Source organism: Balaenoptera musculus, chromosome 2 (genome assembly GCF_009873245.2).
Source record: "Balaenoptera musculus isolate JJ_BM4_2016_0621 chromosome 2, mBalMus1.pri.v3, whole genome shotgun sequence".
In the NCBI taxonomy this organism is placed as follows: domain Eukaryota; kingdom Metazoa; phylum Chordata; class Mammalia; order Artiodactyla; family Balaenopteridae; genus Balaenoptera; species Balaenoptera musculus.
In genome coordinates this window covers 127,532,939-127,552,228 of record NC_045786.1, presented here as the reverse complement: position 1 = coordinate 127,552,228, position 19,290 = coordinate 127,532,939, and the positions used below count along the sequence as shown (strand labels likewise).

At 39.5% G+C, this 19,290-nt stretch overlaps 1 protein-coding gene across 2 annotated transcripts in view; it reads right to left on the bottom strand.

The window, feature by feature from the left end:
- Nucleotides 1–19,290, bottom strand: part of GNG2 (G protein subunit gamma 2) — a 128,884-nt gene that overhangs the window by 13,210 nt on the left and 96,384 nt on the right. For both annotated transcript variants that reach the window (XM_036844955.1, XM_036844956.1), the window contains one exon: nt 12,542–12,657. In XM_036844955.1, the coding sequence (XP_036700850.1) occupies nt 12,542–12,628 (87 nt within the window). In that variant the 5' untranslated portion in view covers nt 12,629–12,657. The remainder of the gene's footprint in view (nt 1–12,541; nt 12,658–19,290) is intronic.

The following is a 19,290-nucleotide window of genomic DNA, read 5'->3' as shown; positions in this document are numbered from 1 at the left end:
TGTAAATAACTTCTCTACTTTTACAATTGTGCCAAGAGTAGTACTCTCCATACTACAGCTAGAAGGATATTTTTAAAATATAAATTGGCTCATATAACTCCCCTATTTAAAACTTTCAAGAGCTTCCCATTGTACTTTGTGGAAAGCCAAGACATCATAAAAACAGCCTGTGGGTCCTGCTTACTTTGGGCCTGCCATCTCTCCAATTTCATGTTGTAGCATTTTTTTCCTCCCACACAGGTCTCCTCTCTCTAAGTTCGTGAAAGCTCCAAGTTCTTTTCTGCCTCAGAGCTTCACATATACAATTCCCTGGAACGGTCTTCTCCCCATCTCCTCACCAGGGTGGCTCCTTCTCTTCCTTCAGGGGTGAAATACCATTCTTTGCAGAGTCTTTACTGACTACCTCATCCAATAATGACTTTCCTCATTAGGCTCTTTCAGAACACCCCATTCTTTTCCTTCACAGAAAAACATTTATTACAATTTATAATTACAACCATTGTTTGTTTATTTGATGTTTGATGTTTCCCTTTTGGCATTCTGCTCTATGAAGGCAGCGATCATATCTATTTTATTCACGACTGTGTCATCAGTGCCAGCACATAGGAAACACTCAGATAATTGCAAAAGAAGTTCTCAAATACAATCTTAACAAATACTCCATTCATCTAATATTTACTGAGTACCTAATTGCCAGTCACAGTTCTGGGGGATTGGCATAATCAGGGAACAAAATAAACAAAGCTTCCTGTCCTTGTGGAACTTATGCAGTATTCTAGACTTCCAATTCTGATGATGATGGAGGAACAGCAACCAATTAAACCCTCCTGCTTTAACTTAAAAACTGAAAAAAAAATATGTGAACAAATGTTTTTTAAACAGTAGAGAACAGGCAGCAGAGGACAGTGATCCCTGAGAGAAGGGAGGCAAGAAAAGCCCCAAGAATGTTTCAACAGTACTGCTTGAAAATGGTTTCTAGGCCACAGCACAGGGAGGGGCTACCCAAACAGATTTCATGAACCTCCTTGAGTTGAGGAGAGAGTGACAGAGTAGAAAGAGCTACACACATACACAAACAAAGAGAGAGAGAGAGAGTGAGTGAGAGAGAGTGAGAGAGCTATCTGGAGGCCTCCAGAGGATTCCTTTTGAGTCTTTAGCTAATTACTGATCAGCACATATGTGGGAGAAAACTGCTTGAGGCTGTGCAAAGAATTTCAGAAAGGATCAAGTGAAACAATCCCTGGTGATCACACAGGACTGGAATAGTTTGTGTTTCTACTGGCTAGAGTACATAGATCTCATAACACATAGGGGATTAAGTAGAGTCTTAAAAAGGGTGTGTTCAGTAGTGGTGCCAAGTAGGCCTTGGTTAAAGGCTGTTGTGGACCCACCTATCAAAGTTTAAAAGTAAGCCTTGAATAGATCAAAATGTTTCCAAGTAACTTAATTGGACCACAGAACAAAACCCCCAAATATTTAAAGAAACAAGAAATTTCAGTATGCCACAAAATAAAATTCACAATGTCTGGAATCCAATAAAAAAAAAAATCCAGACATACAGGTAAGTAGGGGGAATAAATCTATCCCATAATGAGGAGAAAAATTAATCCAAATTGATTAATCTCATAATGATGAGAAAAAGACCCAGAACTGACATAGATATAAAATTAATAGATAAGGATGCTGTTAAAACAGCTATTGTAAATATTTTCTATATAATCAAGAAAATAGAGGAAAGCAAAACAGGATTAAAAGAGACATGGAAGATATTAAAAAGACCCAAATCAAATTTCTAGAGATAAAAAACACACTGAATGGAATTAGCACCTGATTAGACATTGCAGAAGAAAAGATTAGTGAACTTGAAGACAATAATGGGAACTCTCCAAAGTGAAGCACAGAGAGAAAACAGACTGAAAACAATAAAAAAAGAAACCCAAATACAAAAAACAACCCCCCGCAAAAAAACCCCAGAACACACTGAGCTAGGAGACAACTTCAAGTGGCCTAATACACATATAATTGGAGTCTCTGAGGAGAGGAGAAAGATGGTGTGTGGAGGAGAGGAAAGAAAAAATATTTGAAGACATAATAACTAAAAATTTCCAAATTTGATAAAAACTACAAACCCACAGGTTTAAGTAACTCAACAAAATCCAAATGAAAAAATATGAATCAAACTACACCAATGCACAGCGTAATCAAATTGCTTATATAGTATTTGAGTAGAAGGATGGAGACAAGAAAATGAAACATAATAAATAGCTATAGAGGATGTTAGATAGTAGTAAGTTTTATAAGAAAATGAAAAGTAGAGCAGGGTAAAAGGGATTAAGAGTGTATATATGGGTGGGGGGGCATGGAAGACAGGTTGCAATAGTTAGGCTTAATTGAGAAGGTAATCAATCTTTGAGTAAAAACTTATAAAGTTTATGGTAAGAGAAATGGGGAGCCATTGATGTATTTTAAAGAAGCATTCTGGATGCTATGTTGAGAATAGGACTCTATGGGAGTAAGGGTAGAAGCGGGGATTCCTGGAGACTATTGCTGTAATCTAAGTGAGAGGTGACAGTGGTTCAGAACAGAGAAATAGCAGCAGAGGTGGTGATGAGAAGTATAATTCTGGATAAACAGCATTTGAAACTAGAATCACAGGATTTTATGATGGATTAGAGATAGTGTGTGAATAAAAAAATAAGAACTAAGGATAACTCTACGTTTTTGGACTGATCTAATGGAAGGATGGAGTTACCATCATTTCAGCTGCAGGGAGAGAAGATTTGGGGAGGAAGACTGGGAATTCAGTTTTAGAAAGGTTGAAATTGAAATATCTGTTAATGAGATATACAATGCTGGAGTTAGAAGCAAGATTTAGACTAGAGACATAAATTTGGGACTTGAGGCCATACAGATGGTACATAAAGCCTTGGGAATGAGCAAGATCACCAAAGGAGTACATTTAGATAGAAAACAGAGGAACAAGGATTGAACCCTGGAACAACTTCAATGTAAGAAGTTGGGGAGCCTAAGAGGAACAGCAAAGGAAATTTAAAAGGAGTAGCTTGTGACAGTGGGGAGTACTGAGAGTCAAATGAAGAAAGTGCTTCAATGCATAAGGAATCATCAACCATGTCAATAGGTCAAGTAAGATGAAAACTGAGAACGGACTACTAGATTTAGCAATTTGAGGTCATTGGTGACCTTGATGAGAGAAGCTTCAGTGGAATGGTGGAGTGAAATGGGTGTAGAGCAAATGGGGCCTCCTCCTCCTTCTTCTTTATGAACAATTCAATCTTAAAGGCTTAGGGTAGGACCAAGCAAGGTATTATAGTTTCCACAGTAGGTCAGGGGCCCGTGGTGGGATGTCAGAGCTGGAGCAATGTGAGGAGAGCATCTATGAAGGGGGCAGCCTGGTGAGGCGTATGGGAGCCCAAGTGGGATGTGAAGGCATCTGCATCAGGGAGAGAGGTTATGGAGTGGGAGCTTGGTTCCATACATGGGAGTTGATCAAATAAGGATAAGGGGAGTCAGGTTTCTCACCAACAGTGAGGGGAGTTACAAATATGGAAAGTAGAAAGCTGGAATGAACCCTGTGGTGTAGGATAGGACCCAGTGGTGTTGATGTGAACTCATGGTTACATATACACATATTTACAGATAAAGAAATATAGATGTAAAAGTGTGTGTGTGTGCGCACACATGCCCTTGTGTGCATGCGTGTGTGAATTCTCTAGCTCTGTCCACTGAGAGGACCCAGGAGCAGCAACTCTTCAGCAATGAGTACACTTAGCATCGAGATCTTGATTTCTAAATACCATTCTCAAGGGAACTAGTGCTCTTGGAGAAAAGAATGATTCCAGGGCTGGGCCAGGGAAATAACAAGAGGACCCTAGAGAATCTTTTTGTGCCGAAAACTAAGGAAGTACTCAAAGAATGAGGGAGACATTTCGAAGGACACAGTAGCCAATGATTTAGTCTGTGCCAATTTAAACATAAAAAAATTAATGATGACAGTATCAGATTATAAATCATTCAATAAAAGAGGAAACCACAAGTGCATAATAAATTTTAAAAAATAGAATGTTTGATGAGGAATGGGATAGTTATATAGCCTCAAGATCCTTCCCTCAAACTACAAATATTTATTAACTACAAAGGAAAAAAGAATACCTTTACATGGAGACACCACCTTAATCAAATAATTAAGGTTAATATCACCATTGACAATTTGAAATCATGTGCCACTGATAGAATGCAGTGAGATGGACACCCCATCAGTTCTCTGCTATTAATGTTTTGTTACTTTAATTAAATCATAAAGAAATGCAGACAAACCTAAATTGAGTGACATTCTATAAAGTAATGGCCTATAATCTTAAAAAATGTCAAGGTCTTAAGAGTCAAGGAAGTCTACGGAACTGTGCCTGACAGGACAGCTAAATGCAACTCATGATTCTGAACTGGGTTCTTTTGCTCAAAGGGACATTATTGGGATGATTTGCAATACTTAAATGGGGTCTGAGGAGTAGAAGGTAGTGATGTATCAATGTTAATTATGCATGATGATTACATTATGATTATATAGAAGAATGTTTTTACTTGTAGGAAATATTAAAGTATCCAGAGGTGATAGGGCACCTGTTGACAACTTTTCTCAAATGATTCAGGGAAAAACAAAATTCTTTGCCTTGTATTTGAAACTCTTCTGTACCTTCAAGGTTATTTCCAGAGTAAAAATATTTTTTCTAAAGAAAGGGAAAAGAGATATTAGAAACAGTGAATATGGACAACTTTCTCAAGAAGTTACGTTGCAAAGCAGAGCAAACAAATGAGGCAGTTGCTGGAGGAGGAAATGGGGGGTTCAAGAGAAGAAATTTAAATTTTATTTAAGATGGAGAAATAACACTATGTTTGAATGTTGTTGGAAAGGATGAAATAGAGAACCAAAACTGGTGATTCAGAATGGGCAGTGAACTGCTGGAGCGCGTTCCTGATGAGGGAGATGAGATCTGATGTGCAGTGAAGGGATTTACTTTTGATAAGAGCAAGGATCTCCCTGGATTGAGAACTGCTGAAACCCAGCTACCCAGCAACCTCACCAAACTAGACTGGGACTGAGAACCAGGGAGTAAGGGGAGGGGGACTCTAGACAGTCCCAGTAAAAGCCACCAGATTGTGATTTTAGGCTCTGAAAAAATAGGAACCCATTCTAGGCAAATGCCCTGACAGCTTTAAGAAGAAGCAGTTGCCAGTAAGTATAAAAACCAGACCCAAGAATTTAAATGGTGAGTAAGTCTACAGCTCCGTCTTTATTACATCCTGAAATTGAAACACATCTTAAAATTAATGTTGCAAAATGCTTGCAAGCCACCAGGCCAACAAGCACTGATAGGTCGTCACTGCCTGTGCACGTGGGAAGTTGCCTGTGTGTTAAGGGTATCAGTCATTCAATCACTCCTTCAGTTGAGTTGCCTGTACTAATGGAGCCATCAAGGGTTGACAACTTTAAATTGATGCTTAAAAGGACTTGAAAGCTCACTCTGGGATGGAGGCTTAGAATGAGAAGTTATTGTGAACATCGAACATTGCCTGTCACAAGCCTGGCAAGATAGCTGAAGGCAAAAGAAACTGCCACACCTCTGGGAAGAGATCATAAGATTTTCACACTAGGAGAGATTGACCTGATATTTGTCTACAAAGATCTTTTTACTCAGGTCAAAAGCTGCTGGCTACTTTAAAGTCTTTATTTTTCTTTGAATCATTAATATGTAATTCAAGTAAGGGAAAATCAAAACATCTAGTTTGATCCTTAGTAAATGCAGAAGAAACATCCGTATTCTTTGCTATGCCTTGGAATTATACTGAAAATACAACAGGTGGAATGGTCAGCAAGATTAGGAATGCCAGAAATGGAAAGCACCATATCACCATGATGTCCCACGTCACCAGGTGCCCACATCACTGCTGGTGGCCAAAGGTGAGCTTAAAGGATCTCTCCACTATTATTGTGAAAAGCACCCAGGATCAAACTTTGATTGTGATATAGAGAAAGTATAATTGTATGGATAAATATCTACTATTTTAAATTTGTAAAATAAAGTGAATATTCTAAATTATCTTGCCCTCCCTGTTCCTCCAAGGAGATATTAAACTGATGATACACATCAATAGGATTTTTTAAAAAAAGGAAATAGAAGAATTAATTTTCAAAACAAGCATCAAGTAAAGTACATGATATTTAATTGATAAATCTCAATAAATAAAGAAAAGACATCAAAATTATCATCCAAAATAGTTACATTTTTCAAGAAGGGAGAACTCCATCTGGCCTGAAAACTAGGCTATTCAGAAAACTACATTTCCTAGGGATTTTGAATTATCAAGGTTTAACAGTACTGCTTCTCTAGCTCCTAGGTATAATGCACAAGGCTAAGAATATACTTGGTGCTTAACAAATATCTACTGAATTTTAAAAATTATATCAACCCTCATAAAAATGAAGTTTTATGCTCAATTATTAATGTATGCCTGGGTTCAAATTAAATTTTTTGCTCCACTTTCAGCAAATCAAATGAATTAGGACTGGATATCTTTGAACACAACCTTTTCCTCTATAAGTCCTAGACATACTATACCTATTTTATTAACCCTGAAAATACTCTCAATTGGCCTATAAGGAAGGTTGAATCTTACTGTTCCTAATAAGTTGAATGCAAGCATTTTAGGGAAGAGATGTTAAAACTTTCGATTCAAATGCTGGAAAAGTATTTGAAAAGTCCCAAACCTAAGATGTCTGTTCACTCTCTAGAATGAAGCATGATGTCTACCTGGCTTGTTTCTCACTACAGCTTTCCTTGAAGTTCAGTTCCAATGTATTATGAGTCAATTGTCAGAAAGATGATTTACTTATTAGAAACGTTTATATTTGGTTCCATAATTACACATATTTGTCAGTTATGAAAATCAGTCTGTTCTTTTTATGTTGAACTGTTTTTGAAAGAAGGTATACTATAAATGCTGGCTACTTATAATCATACATTTGACATGAAACAATTTACCTGTCTTAAAATGATCAATTACGCCCTTCTTTTTGGTATTTCACTGAATTTTATCCTGTTACAATGAGTTTTATTTGGCCAGTGACATCATGCTTGGAATTTCCCAAACTATAAATGTAATTGGAAATGTCATGCAAAATATAGTTCCTAATGTCTTGTTATATGACACTCTTAGTCCATGAACTTAAAGCTATCCACTAACAAAAATGTTTTCTGACTGCCTGCATATCTCATCACCAAGAAGTAGACAACAAGGTCTTTGACACTGAGGACTGTGTAGTCTAGTTTGAAAAATTATCTGATGAAGGTAAAATTATTTAGTAAATTGACTAGTAAGTAGGATCAGAATGGAAAAGGAAATTCATGAGCAAGTGGGGATTTAAACTGACCTGTAAGAGAGGAGTAAGATTTGGATAATGCCCTAGTCTAGTTGGGCTGCTGTAATAAAATACCAAAAATGGGTGGATTGTAAACAACAGAAATTGATTTCTCATAGTTCTGGAGGATGTAAAGTCTAAGATCGAGGTGCCAGCAGATTTAGTGTCTGTTGAGGGTCTTGCTTCCTGGTTCATAGATGCCTGTGTTCTTGCTATAACCTCACATGGTAGAAGGGGCAAGGGAGTTCTCTGAGTCTTTATAAGGGCACTAATTCTATTCCTGAGGGCTCTGCCTTCATGACCTAATCACTTCCCAAAGGCCCCACCTCCAAATACTATCACATTGGGTGTTAGGATTTTAACATATGAATTTTGGGAGAGACACAAACATTAGGTCTATAGGACATAGGAAAAGAATAAGAGGACGGGTGTTCTCAGTGAGGGATCCAGAATAACCAGAGAGATGGGAATCTGCATAGCATATTCTTGAGATAGTAAGACGAGCCAGTTGGAAAGGTCTATTGGAACCATTTGGGAGAAATGAGAAATAAGTTTGACATTTTTATGTGCAATTTAAAGAGCATCCAACTAGATAAGAAGCAATCATTTCACCCAGGCTCCTGGCCTTGGCTTTCTTTTGCACTTACATCTACATTATTCATGATGTCAACAACACCCTCTGTTAAAGGGCATCCTTCTAGCTTACAATGATTCTCACCCCTCCTTAACAATCTGTCCCCTTCCCAACCATATGGGTGGGTTATTTCCTAGGAGCCATTTTTGTGCAACGTGATTCAATTCTAGCATCAGTTGATTGAAGCTGCATGGCTCATCCGTGGTAGAACAAATATACCACTCTAGGAATATGGGAGTGAGACTAAAAGGGATGACATGAATCTATCTGTTTCTTCATGGAGCTGAAAGTATGACATGTGATCCTCGGAGCCATGGGCAGCCACCTTGTGTCTGCCATATGGAACAGGCAGCTGAGAAATCTCTTCCTCCCAGGAAAAGAAACAGGCAGATATACAGGGAGAAACAGGGATATCACAGAGCACATGCAGTTCCTGCTGGCCTTCCAGCTCTCACTCCCTCTGCTTAATCAGCTACATTTCTGCTCTTAGATTCTGAGACACCCTGTATTTTTTATAATCGATCCCTTCTTTCTGCTTAAGTCAGCTTGGGTTAGGTTTCTATTATTAGAAACCCAGAGTCCTAATATAGTGATGAATAAATAGATTTAACTGAAGTCCTACTGTCCTTTGCTTTTACACATGCTCTCTCGACTTGCGCTCTCAGGACAAGCTTTCTTTCACTGGCCTTTGCTCAACAGCAGTGTATCTTGTTGTTTTGTACATCTGAGTGTCACAGTTTCCACAACCTCTCTCTGCCTCTTTCCCCAGAGCCCTTCCCAGCTTTCTTTCGTTTCTCTTTCCTTTCTCTCCTTGAATGAAATGCTAACAAAGAAACACAGAGAGGCTGGGAGTATCATTTATATATGCCTGAGGCTTATGAACAGATAATGGGTTCATTAGCCCAAATCTCTCAGGATCTGTGATGCAAAGGGATAGGAAACAAGAAGGTTTAAAAATGAATATGCTATTCAGACCCTCCCTCTCAAGGTAGGGCCTTCTCCAGGTTATTCTGGAGGCCAAAGGAGGGATAAGGCCACCCCCTGCTTAAGGGACCCTTGACAGCTCCAGTGTCAGCTGTGTCCCCTTTTCCTTGTTCTTTTTTTTTAAAAATTATTTATTTATTTATTTTGGCTGCACCGAGTCTTACTTGTGGCACATGGGATCTTTAGACGCGGACTTCTTAGTTGTGGCATGCGGACTCTTAGTTGCGGCATGCATGCAGGATCTAGTTCCCCAACCAGGGATAGATCCTGGGCCCCCTGCATTGGGAGCACAGAGTCTTACCCACTGGACTACCAGGGAAGGCCCTCCTTCTCCTTGTTCCTTGTTGCCTCAGCTGTACTAGGCTCTGCCAGATGGACGTAAAGCCACTGCCACCTTTATAGCTTGAAGAGGTCACTACTCTAATTGGAAAATCAGAAACTTGAGATCTTCAGAGAGAAGCCCCTTCTTGCTGATGGGATCATGTACCGAAAGTAGGTGGAGAAGCCTGACCACTCAGAAGCCTGGAAGGGACTCCAAAAGGCAGATAACCAAGCCCTAAACCAGCTAGCTGCCAACAGTGTCAACACAGTCGCAGTTTTACCCAAGAGCTAAACTAAAAATAATCTGACACTTCACCACAGCATGCCTGCCTGGCTCTGATGTGCAGAACAGATGCTGAGATACAGGCTGCCACTGCATTTCCAACAATTTCAGGTCTAATGGCGTCAAGAGGAATTCAGAGATATGAAAGTGACGATCATGTAAGAAGGCAGTCACTCATTGTTCAGCTCATTAGGCTAATGCTTTGTCGCTCTAAAACAGATAGTGATTTATTTGGTCTCTTCAGAAGCAGTATTCAAAGGGAATCAGGGTGTGGTGTTGACTTCTTTCTCATGATATTTGGTAATTATGCTTTTTGGATATCTTATTTGTGTTAATAATAGGTCTTGTTCATTTTTTTTGGTAACCTCTTACCAGACTAGGAGATCCTTGAGAGCAAGAATCGTGTCTTCTTTTTCATCTAGCTCTGTATCTCTATAGAGATATAGAGATCTAACAAGGCCTGGCAATTTAGAAAGCTCTCAATAAAATATTTATTGGATAAAGGAGTAAATGAATAACTGAAAAATAGCAAAAATCCAACCTAATGATGAAGGTTTGGGAAAGTGTCTTAAAGGATATAATGATTGAGTCTTCAAGGAGTCACTGGAGTTGCTAAAGCAGAAATGTAGAGAGGAGGAGAGTGAATGTTAAAGGCATTTGAAATTGTCATCAAGGGAATTAAAAATGGTTCAATATAGCATGTGGGTGAGAGGAAGGGGATGAAGCTGAAAAGTGGGGCAGGGGTCGGAAGGACGTTGTATGCTTTGCTATAGAGTTTGAATTTCATTTTCCAGGTGATGGGAATCAAGAAAAGATCTTCAGTAAGAGAGGAAACTAATGAGGTTTTCTTGTAGAAAGTTGTCTTTGGCCACATGGAGGGTAAGCGATGGCAGGGATGGAGATGGGGTTGAGACGGGATTGCAAAGATCAGCTAAGAGCGCCTTTCAATCAGTAATTCAGGTGAGAGGTGATGAAGGTCTGACGTATGGCTGAAAAGGTTGGTTTTTGTCCTGTTCTTCCCACTGTCAGCTTTTCATCGCCACCAACACCATCACACCCTCCTTCAGGGTGTGGGCCTGGGGATGCTGAGTAGTAACAGAAAATGCCAACCACAATAGTGCTTTTCAAACACTTTTTTCTTCGTTCGGCCATGCCAAAAGGCAAGGTGGCATTTTCCAGAAGGTCCATGGACAGAACCAAAAAAAAGAACCAAATGACTCTTTTTGGTGCCACAATCTTTGGGCCACCTCACTCCTCTCAGCAGGTACTGTGCGCACTTGCCATATTATACTTTTTTAAAGAAAGGAAATAAAAAAGAAGAGGCAAAAAAGGAGAAGAGGAAGGTAAAAAAGGCACAGGACAGATGGTGAAGACCCTTTATCATATTCATAAATAAAGAATTAAAGCTATTGCAAGAAAGAAGAAGCTGTTTACATTTTGTGGTCCATTACCAGGACATGAATTTTACAAAGGAGATTCAGGATAGATGGAAATTTGCTCAGTTTACTTATGGAGGAAGACCAGCTCTCCCTTCATGCTCTAGGCCAGACCTGATGGGAGTTATAAGGAGCAAACCCCTTCCTATAGGACCATGGTTCCCAACCATAACTATACATTGAAATTAACTGATAATTAAAAGAAATACTGCTGCCTGAATCATACCCTAATAGATTCTAATTTAATTGGTCTACAGTGTGGTCTTAGAATTGGTCCTTTTATAAAATTCCCTGGGTGATATGAATATACAGCTGGTCTGAGAACCACTGCTATACACCAGTGGTCAGCAAAGTTTTACTCTAAAAGGCCAGAGAGAAAAAATTTTAGGGTTTGTGGGCCACAGGGTCTCTGCTGCAACGACTCTACCCTGCTGTTGTAGTGTGAAAGTAGCCACAGACAGTATGTAAACGAATGGGTGGGGCTGTGTTCTAATAAAGCTTTATTGAGAAAAACAGTCAGTGGGCTGGACTTGGCTCATGAACCATAATTTATTGACCTTTGTTTTAGAAGCACCTTCCAAAGGATGGCTGGATTGTTCAGATTGCTAAGTCAGGAATGGACAAATCTTCCAGTTTAAAAAAGGCATCTGAAAGAATGTTCTAATTTTAGTAAAATGTTGCTGAGTTCCATTTCATAAAATGCTCAGGTCTTCTGGGAAAGTGAAGCTTTGATAGTTGACATAAATTTACTTTACTACCCTGCAGTAGCTATCTGTGTGGGTTAATTTACATTGAAAATCTGCCAACAAAAGGTTTGGATTTAAAGTCCTGGCTTAATGTGTTAGGTCCAACTTAAGACAAAGCTGTCAGGTTTGATCTGGGGAGTGAGAGAAAGAAAGAAGTGGAATATTAAGTTCCATGAAACCTCTATGCTGTTTGACTTCTCAGGGAGACCACGTGTGGTTTTTGCGTTCTGAAGAAAACAATCCAGTAAGGTATAAAGAAGAAAAAAAATAACATGCAGTGGTGGATCGAAGGATTAGACATGAAGATAGACACTAAAAATTAGAAACGACATAAGGAAGGACAGAAAAAATTAAACCCAAGTGAGAAGGGGGTCTTTACAAGGTCAGAGAAGTGAACTGGTGGATTTCTACGTTTCATGGGTTTTCCAAATCCCTTGACTAGAATTCAGCCATGAGCCTAAGTTTCGTTTTGACGTCCACATGGAGAACCAGTTTTAATTTATACTATCATTTTATTCTGGAGAAATCCAGAGGAGGCAAAGACACATTAGAAAAATGAACTTTTGCCTAACCATTAAGTTTCTCTTCCACCATCACTGGTTTCATCACTCTCCATAGAAAAGTAGCCAAATGACACATGGCTGCAAGTCATGCTCCTGACAATCAAGGTTAGCTGAGCTGTGTGGGTTACGCCATCCTCACCTTTATCCTATCGATGTTGGCTTCCATCTTCAGCTGTTCTACCAGTTTCCTGGCTTGAGCTATGCTGGCGGTGTTGTTGCTGGCCATTGGAATGCTGGGTGGGTTTTTCAGACACACTGGGAAAGAAAACAAGGAGAAAAAATGCATCAGAGAACTCTCCAGCTGCCAAATGTGCAGATTCATCATAACTGGGGGATCCCCCCAAAATGGCTATAGTCAGGCCAGGTTCCTCCAGCCATCTACATCCCCAATCCAGCACTAAGTCTGAGTGGCAGGCAGGCCAGAAGATGAGGTTTGCTTTTCCAACTCCCTACCTCTGCCCTTCCATCCTTCTTTGGGGGAAAAAAAAAGAAGAATGTTCATCAAATCAAATAAGATATGTTGCCACATTAAGAAAGCAAGTTATTAAATTTATGTCAATTTATGAAATAAGTTCAAAATGGTAAGGGTGACAGTATGCATAATTACTGTTGTTATTATTGGATACTGCTATTGTTAGATACTGTGTTAAGTGCCCTCAGAGGATGAGGAATGAAAGGTGAGCAGAGGCAGGAATGGTAAATTATATAATCCCTAAGGACTAAAAACACTGTGTTTACCATGTTATCTTGATGGGCTCAAATGCTGACTCTTTGGTTAACCGTAAGCACCTCAGTCTATTATACTGCAGAGACACTGCAATAGGACTTGTGGATTTTTTGTGTTGTTTATCCAGCACCGTTTTAAATGGTCCTTTCTCTCCAGTCTATTTGAAATATGGCTTGATTCACAACCAATTACTTTACTCATAATTCTTCAGGAACAATCTATAATGTCAAGGGGTAGGCGTTGCTATGTCTAAATTGTTACTTGCATTGATGAGTAGACCAGTGGTATTCTAAATTAAGTACAACAGACTTAATACTTTTATGAATATGGAATGGAACATAAATGTTTAGAGAGTGGAGTTCTGTACCTATGTAGATGGTGAGATGGTTTCTTTGTCTCTGGCTCTACCAGACCCACTCCCATCCTTGTCCCCCAATCCCTTCAAGTCCTATCCCAATTTCATTTCTCTTCTAATTATTTCTTGACCCACCATCTCACTTTATTCTTGTTGTTCATCTCAGAAAGTACCCTATTTACTTTCAGTGCTCACTTCCCCCACATTCTCATCAGGTCTTGCTCCATGTCAAGGTGCCATATACTATTTCAGGACCGTCAATGTAAATTTGCCCCTTGAGGTCACTGACACCCAATAGTGAAGGAATATCTGAGAGCTGCAATTTAACTAGAGTGTACGACCCAAGAAATGAGAAACATTAAACACTGCTTCAGTCACCACCAGTCATATCTTGTTCTGAAGATATTATATTAAAAACCGTGACTTCTACTAGCTTTGGGGAATATTTTTATCTAGGGATAAAGTAGGATCAGGCTACTATCTCAAAAAGGAAAGAGGACACATAGAAAACCTACAGAAAGAAAAATAACCCATAATAAGTTCAGTACATAGGTTTTTACATATCCATGAAAATCAAGAAACAATTTTTATTTTAATTACCAAAAAAGCAAAAGTCTATAAATTATCTTCTTTGGTTCTTATTTCTTGACATTTAACTCTCTGTAAACAAAGAGGTCCCTTCATGGATAGTGTTATTTTATAAAGAATACTGCAAAAGCCAGCCCAACAACATTTATAGTATAAATTGGAGGATAGTAAACTGTTCCCTCAATTTATTTTCAAAGGGTTTGGAGACAATAAAATGGGAAGGAAGACTGAAAGAATTTTGAAGCCACAAAGATCTCTGAACTCTACTTTCAAATGCTTGAAGATCAAGGGAAGGATCTTGCATGCAAAAACAAACACAAAAAAGGAGGCTTTAACAACAACTGCGATTTCACCAGCATGGTTAGGGACCTAATCATCTTAGCCCCACAGGGAAATTATGTGCCCCCAAATCAAACGGACATCTACCAGTCTTGCAAAACTTCACAGGGCCAAGATGGAGTATTGACTTACCCAGTAGAGTAGCCTAACTCTTCCAGTGATCCAAAATGGAAGGAGCCATGGTCTACAGGCCCCTGGACACTGCTCTGTAAAGTTCATGTTTCCTCCAAACTAGAATTTATCACACTAGAATACAGACTATCACAGAATTTCCAAATCCTCATTGGGCCTGAGGGAGCTCTGAGAGTCTGGTCAGCTATTCTTCTGCCCTTGAATCTAAACCAGATAATATAGTAACTTGTGGCAGAGACCACTGCTTGCTTCCAATACTCCTTTTCCTCTTCTTCATTAGTGATAACAATTTTTTTTTTCTTTTTAACAGAGACCACAAGAACCCTGAATTTTAGTTGGGGACATTTTGCTGAAAGATGCATTCCCAGGCTCCCTTGCAGCTTGGTGTGGTGATATGACTAAGTTTTGGTCAATGAGACATAAGCAGAAGTCCTGAAGGGAAGGGATGTGCCTTTTGCTTCCCCTTCCTCCTGTTACTGGCCTAGAAGGTAGTCATACTGACCACAGAGCTCCATCTTAAACATCTGGGCTACACTCCAGGAGGAGCAGGAAGGATCTGGGTCCTTACTGATACTGTAGAGCCACCATGCCAGCTGTGAACTGGCTGCCATCTATGTGAAGAGAAATAAGCACCTATCTTGTTTACACCACTATTATTAAGGGTTTCTCTACTGTTGGCTCACAGATCTGCCATTAACTGATTAAATGACCCATTATTTTTATTTGAGTATCCAGGAAAGTCTATGTCCTAATGCCTGTTAATGTTCCCTGGAAAAAGCTGTAGCTGTCCTGAGGAGGCTGAGATGGAAAGTGTATGAGCTTTCTGTTGCTGCTGTAACACCTTACTACAAATTTAGTAGCTTAAAGAATATAAATGTATCTTAACAGTTCTGGAGGTTAGAAGTCTGAAATAGATCCCACTGGGCTAAAGTCAAGTTATTGGCAGGGCTTCATTCCTTCTGGAGGTCTAAAGGAAAATATTTCCTTTCCTTACATAGCTTCTAAAGGTGGCCGGCATTCCTTGGCTCTTGGTTTTTTTCTTCATTTTCAAAACCAACAAAGGTGAGTTGACTTCTTCTCACTCTACATCACTCTAATCTCTTTGGTAGTCACTTCTCTCTCTGACTCTCCTCTGCCTCCTTCTTCCTCTTTTAAGAACCATTGTCACCACACTGGGTCCACTCTGATAATACAGGATAATCTCTGTATCTTTAGGTCAACTGATTAGCAACCTTAATTCCATTTGCAACCTTAATTCCCTTTGCCATGTAACATAACAATCTGCAGGTTCCAGGTATGGGGACATGGACATCTTTAGGGGCCTTTATTCTACCTACGATGGAAGGAGACCTCTGTGCCGGTAGAGAAGGAAAGTGGAAAGGTGGGATGTTGAGGTGGGAAAGAAGAGGGATGGGGAAGGATGTAAGTTTAGAAATGCTGGGAAGAGAACACATAAAACCTAAATGGACTTAAGAAAAAAAAGTAGACAAAGGCTTTGGTTTGTGCTTCTAGCTTTAGGAAGATCCTGTATGTTTTTCTTTTACCATATGACCCAACAAAATCTAGGGCCACTTTCAGAATCACTTAGTGCATTTTCCTCTTTTTTCACATCCGGCTGCTTTCCTGTAAAAGCAATGAAGAAATCCCCCTCCTGAAAACTGAAAGAACTGTAGAGTCCTAGACCAGTGTTCCAAAGAAGTATGTGATATTGAGATTTATAAGAAATATATATTTGGTCTTCGAACTATTCTTGGCACAGAGCTCCTAAAACCCTTGGAATCTCCTGCGGTAAGACCAATAAAGGTCTTTTGTTATGTTAATGAGGTGACTTTTGGAAAGTCCTTAGGCAACCTGAGGATGGGGGAGCTGTTTGCCAGGAGAACCAACCATGTGATTAGAGGGTTGGAACTTTCAGAACTCACCCCCAACCCCAAACTCCTGGAAGGAAAAAAGGGCTGAAGGTTGAATCAATTGCCAGTGGCCAATGATTTAATTAGTCACGACTATGTAAAGAAGGCTCCAAAAAACCCCAAAAGGACAGGGTTTGGAGAGCTTCCAGGTTGGTGAACGCGTGGAGATGCTGGAAGAGTGGCCCACCTAGAGAGGGTATGGGAGCTCTGCACCCTTTCCCCATACCTTGCCCTTTGCATCTCTTCCATCTGGCTGTTCCTGAGTTACATTCCTTTATAATAAACTGGTAACCTAGTATGTAAAATGTTTCTCTGAGTTCTGTAATAGTAAATTAATCAAAACCGAGGAAGAGGTCATGGGAATCTCTGATTTATAGCCAGTCAGTCAGAAGTACAGGTAAAAACCTGGGCTTGCAATGGGGGGCCTGAATTGTGTTTGTGGGTAGGGGGAGGAGACTGCAGTCTTGTAAGATCAACCCTTAACCTGTGGAACCTGATGCTATCCCTGGGTAGGCAATGTCAGAATTAAAGAATTAAGTGAAATTGTAGGACACTCAACTGGTGTCAGAGGATTGTTTATTGGTGTGAAGGGAACTGCCCCCCTCCACACACTGGAATTGGGTCCTGGAGCCCTACTGAAGTATGTATTTTCCTAAAAAGTGACTATGGTAAATAAGAAAAAGTTAGCTTATCTTCTAAGCTTGAAGCATTTGGACAATGCATCACACACACTCACTCACACACACACACCTCTTTTCATCTTACAAATCTGAAACTCTGTACCCATTAAACAGTAACACCCATTCCTTTCTCCCCCAGCCTGGGAAACCACCATTCTACTTTCCGTCTCTATGATTTTGATTACTCTAGGTACCTCATAGAAGTGGAATCATACAGTATTTGTCTTTACATGACTGTCCTGTTTCACTTAGCATAACGTCCTCAAGGTTCATTCATGTTGTAGCATGTGTCAGAATTTCCTTCCTTTTTAAGGCTGAATAATATTACATTCTATGCATATACCATATTTTATCAATTCATCTGTTGACAGACACTTGGGATGCTTCCACGTTTTAGCTACTGTGAGTAATGCTGCTGTGAATATGGGAGTACACATATCTCTTCAAGACTCTGCTTTCAGTTCTTTTGAGTATATACCCAGAAATGGAGTTGTTGGATCATATAAGGTAAGTCTATTTTTAATTTTTTGAGGGACAGCAATACTGTTTTCGGTAGTAGCTGTACCATTTTACATTATCACTAAAAGTGCACAAGGGTTCCAGTTTCTCCTCATGCTCATGAACACTTTCTTTTTTTTTAATAGTAGTGATCCTAATGGGCGTGAGGTGGTACCTCACTGTAGTTTGATTTGCATTTCCCAAATGAGTAGTGATGTTGAGCACCTTTTCGTGTGTTCATTGGCCATTTGGATATCTTTTTTTGGAGAAAGGTCTATTCAAGCCCTTTGCCCATTTTAAAATCAGGTTTGTTGTTGTTGAGTTTTAGGAATTTTCTATATATTCTGGATACCAATCTCTAATCAGATATATGGTTTACAAATATTTTCTCCCATTCCATGGATTGCCTATTCACTCTGTTGATAGTGTACTTTGATGCACAAAAGTTTTTAATTTTCATGAAGTCCAATTTTTCTATTTTTTTCTTTTGTTGCCTATGCCTTTGGTGTTAGAGCCGGGAAATCACTGCCAAATCTAAAGTTGTGAATGTTATGCTCCCTTTTTTTGAAGGTGAAAAGAATATGCCACCCCAAAATATGTCACTATGGCATGTTGGTTATTTTGAATTGAAGTTAGTTAAGAAAATAGCCAGTGCAAGAAGAATACTCTCACTCTCTTTGTCCCCCTGAAAGCAGGAAATAAATCTCCTGTGTGAAGGCACCCTCCCTCTACCAGGAAGGTAGAAGGCATCCTTATTGCCAGAGACAGGAAATTCAGGGCCGAGAAGGCTGTATCAACAAACCTTGTTACTTCTTCAGTAATTTGCTATCCCAAGCCCAGGTCCATTCGTCTTGTTGATTCTTCAAAAATGTATTGCTTCCCTGTCTAAAAGGTATAAAAGCTGCCTGCTTTGGTCACTTCTTTGAGTCTCATTTCTTTATGGGCTCATGTATATGTACAAAATTAAATTTGTTTTTCTCCTGTTAATCTTATGTCAATTTAATTATTAGACCAGCCAACTGTTAATCTTATGTCAATTTAATTATTAGACCAGCCAACTGTTAATCTTATGTCAATTTAATTATTAGACCAGCCGAAGAATCAAGAATGGAAGAAGGGGAAATTTTCCTCCTCTCCAGTTTTGGTGCCAAAAGTAGGGCTCTGCCTGGCCTGGACACCGTTCACCCTTGGGCTGCGGAAGCTGAGAGACCCTGGGACCTCTGGTAAGTGCTGGCAGAAGGAAAGAATTCGTACCAAATCAGTCTCCCAGATCTCTGCCTGCAGGGTCTCATAGAAGTGAGAATGGTAAGAATCCTTTTCTTTTTCTAAATTCAGATTAGTAGGAGAAAATATTTTTATGAATTAGTTCCTTGGGTATGGCGACTTGTAAAGATTTGTTGTGAGTACTCTCGTTTTCTATTTATTCCTTTTCTTCCAGAGATGGTCATTGTATTCCTTTTTCTCTGCCTTTTGTGTCATTTCTCATAAGGAGAAAAACCATAGGGCAGAACACAGGCATAGGTTCTAGAAGCCTGTTGTCTGATCTGGCTTCACACACTGGTGAGTTCACGGTTCTCATCAGACTGGCATCTATTTAGACAAACTTTGCTCTGGGTCCTCTCATGTAAAAACTGGGTGAAGTTTTCCTTTCATCTTGTT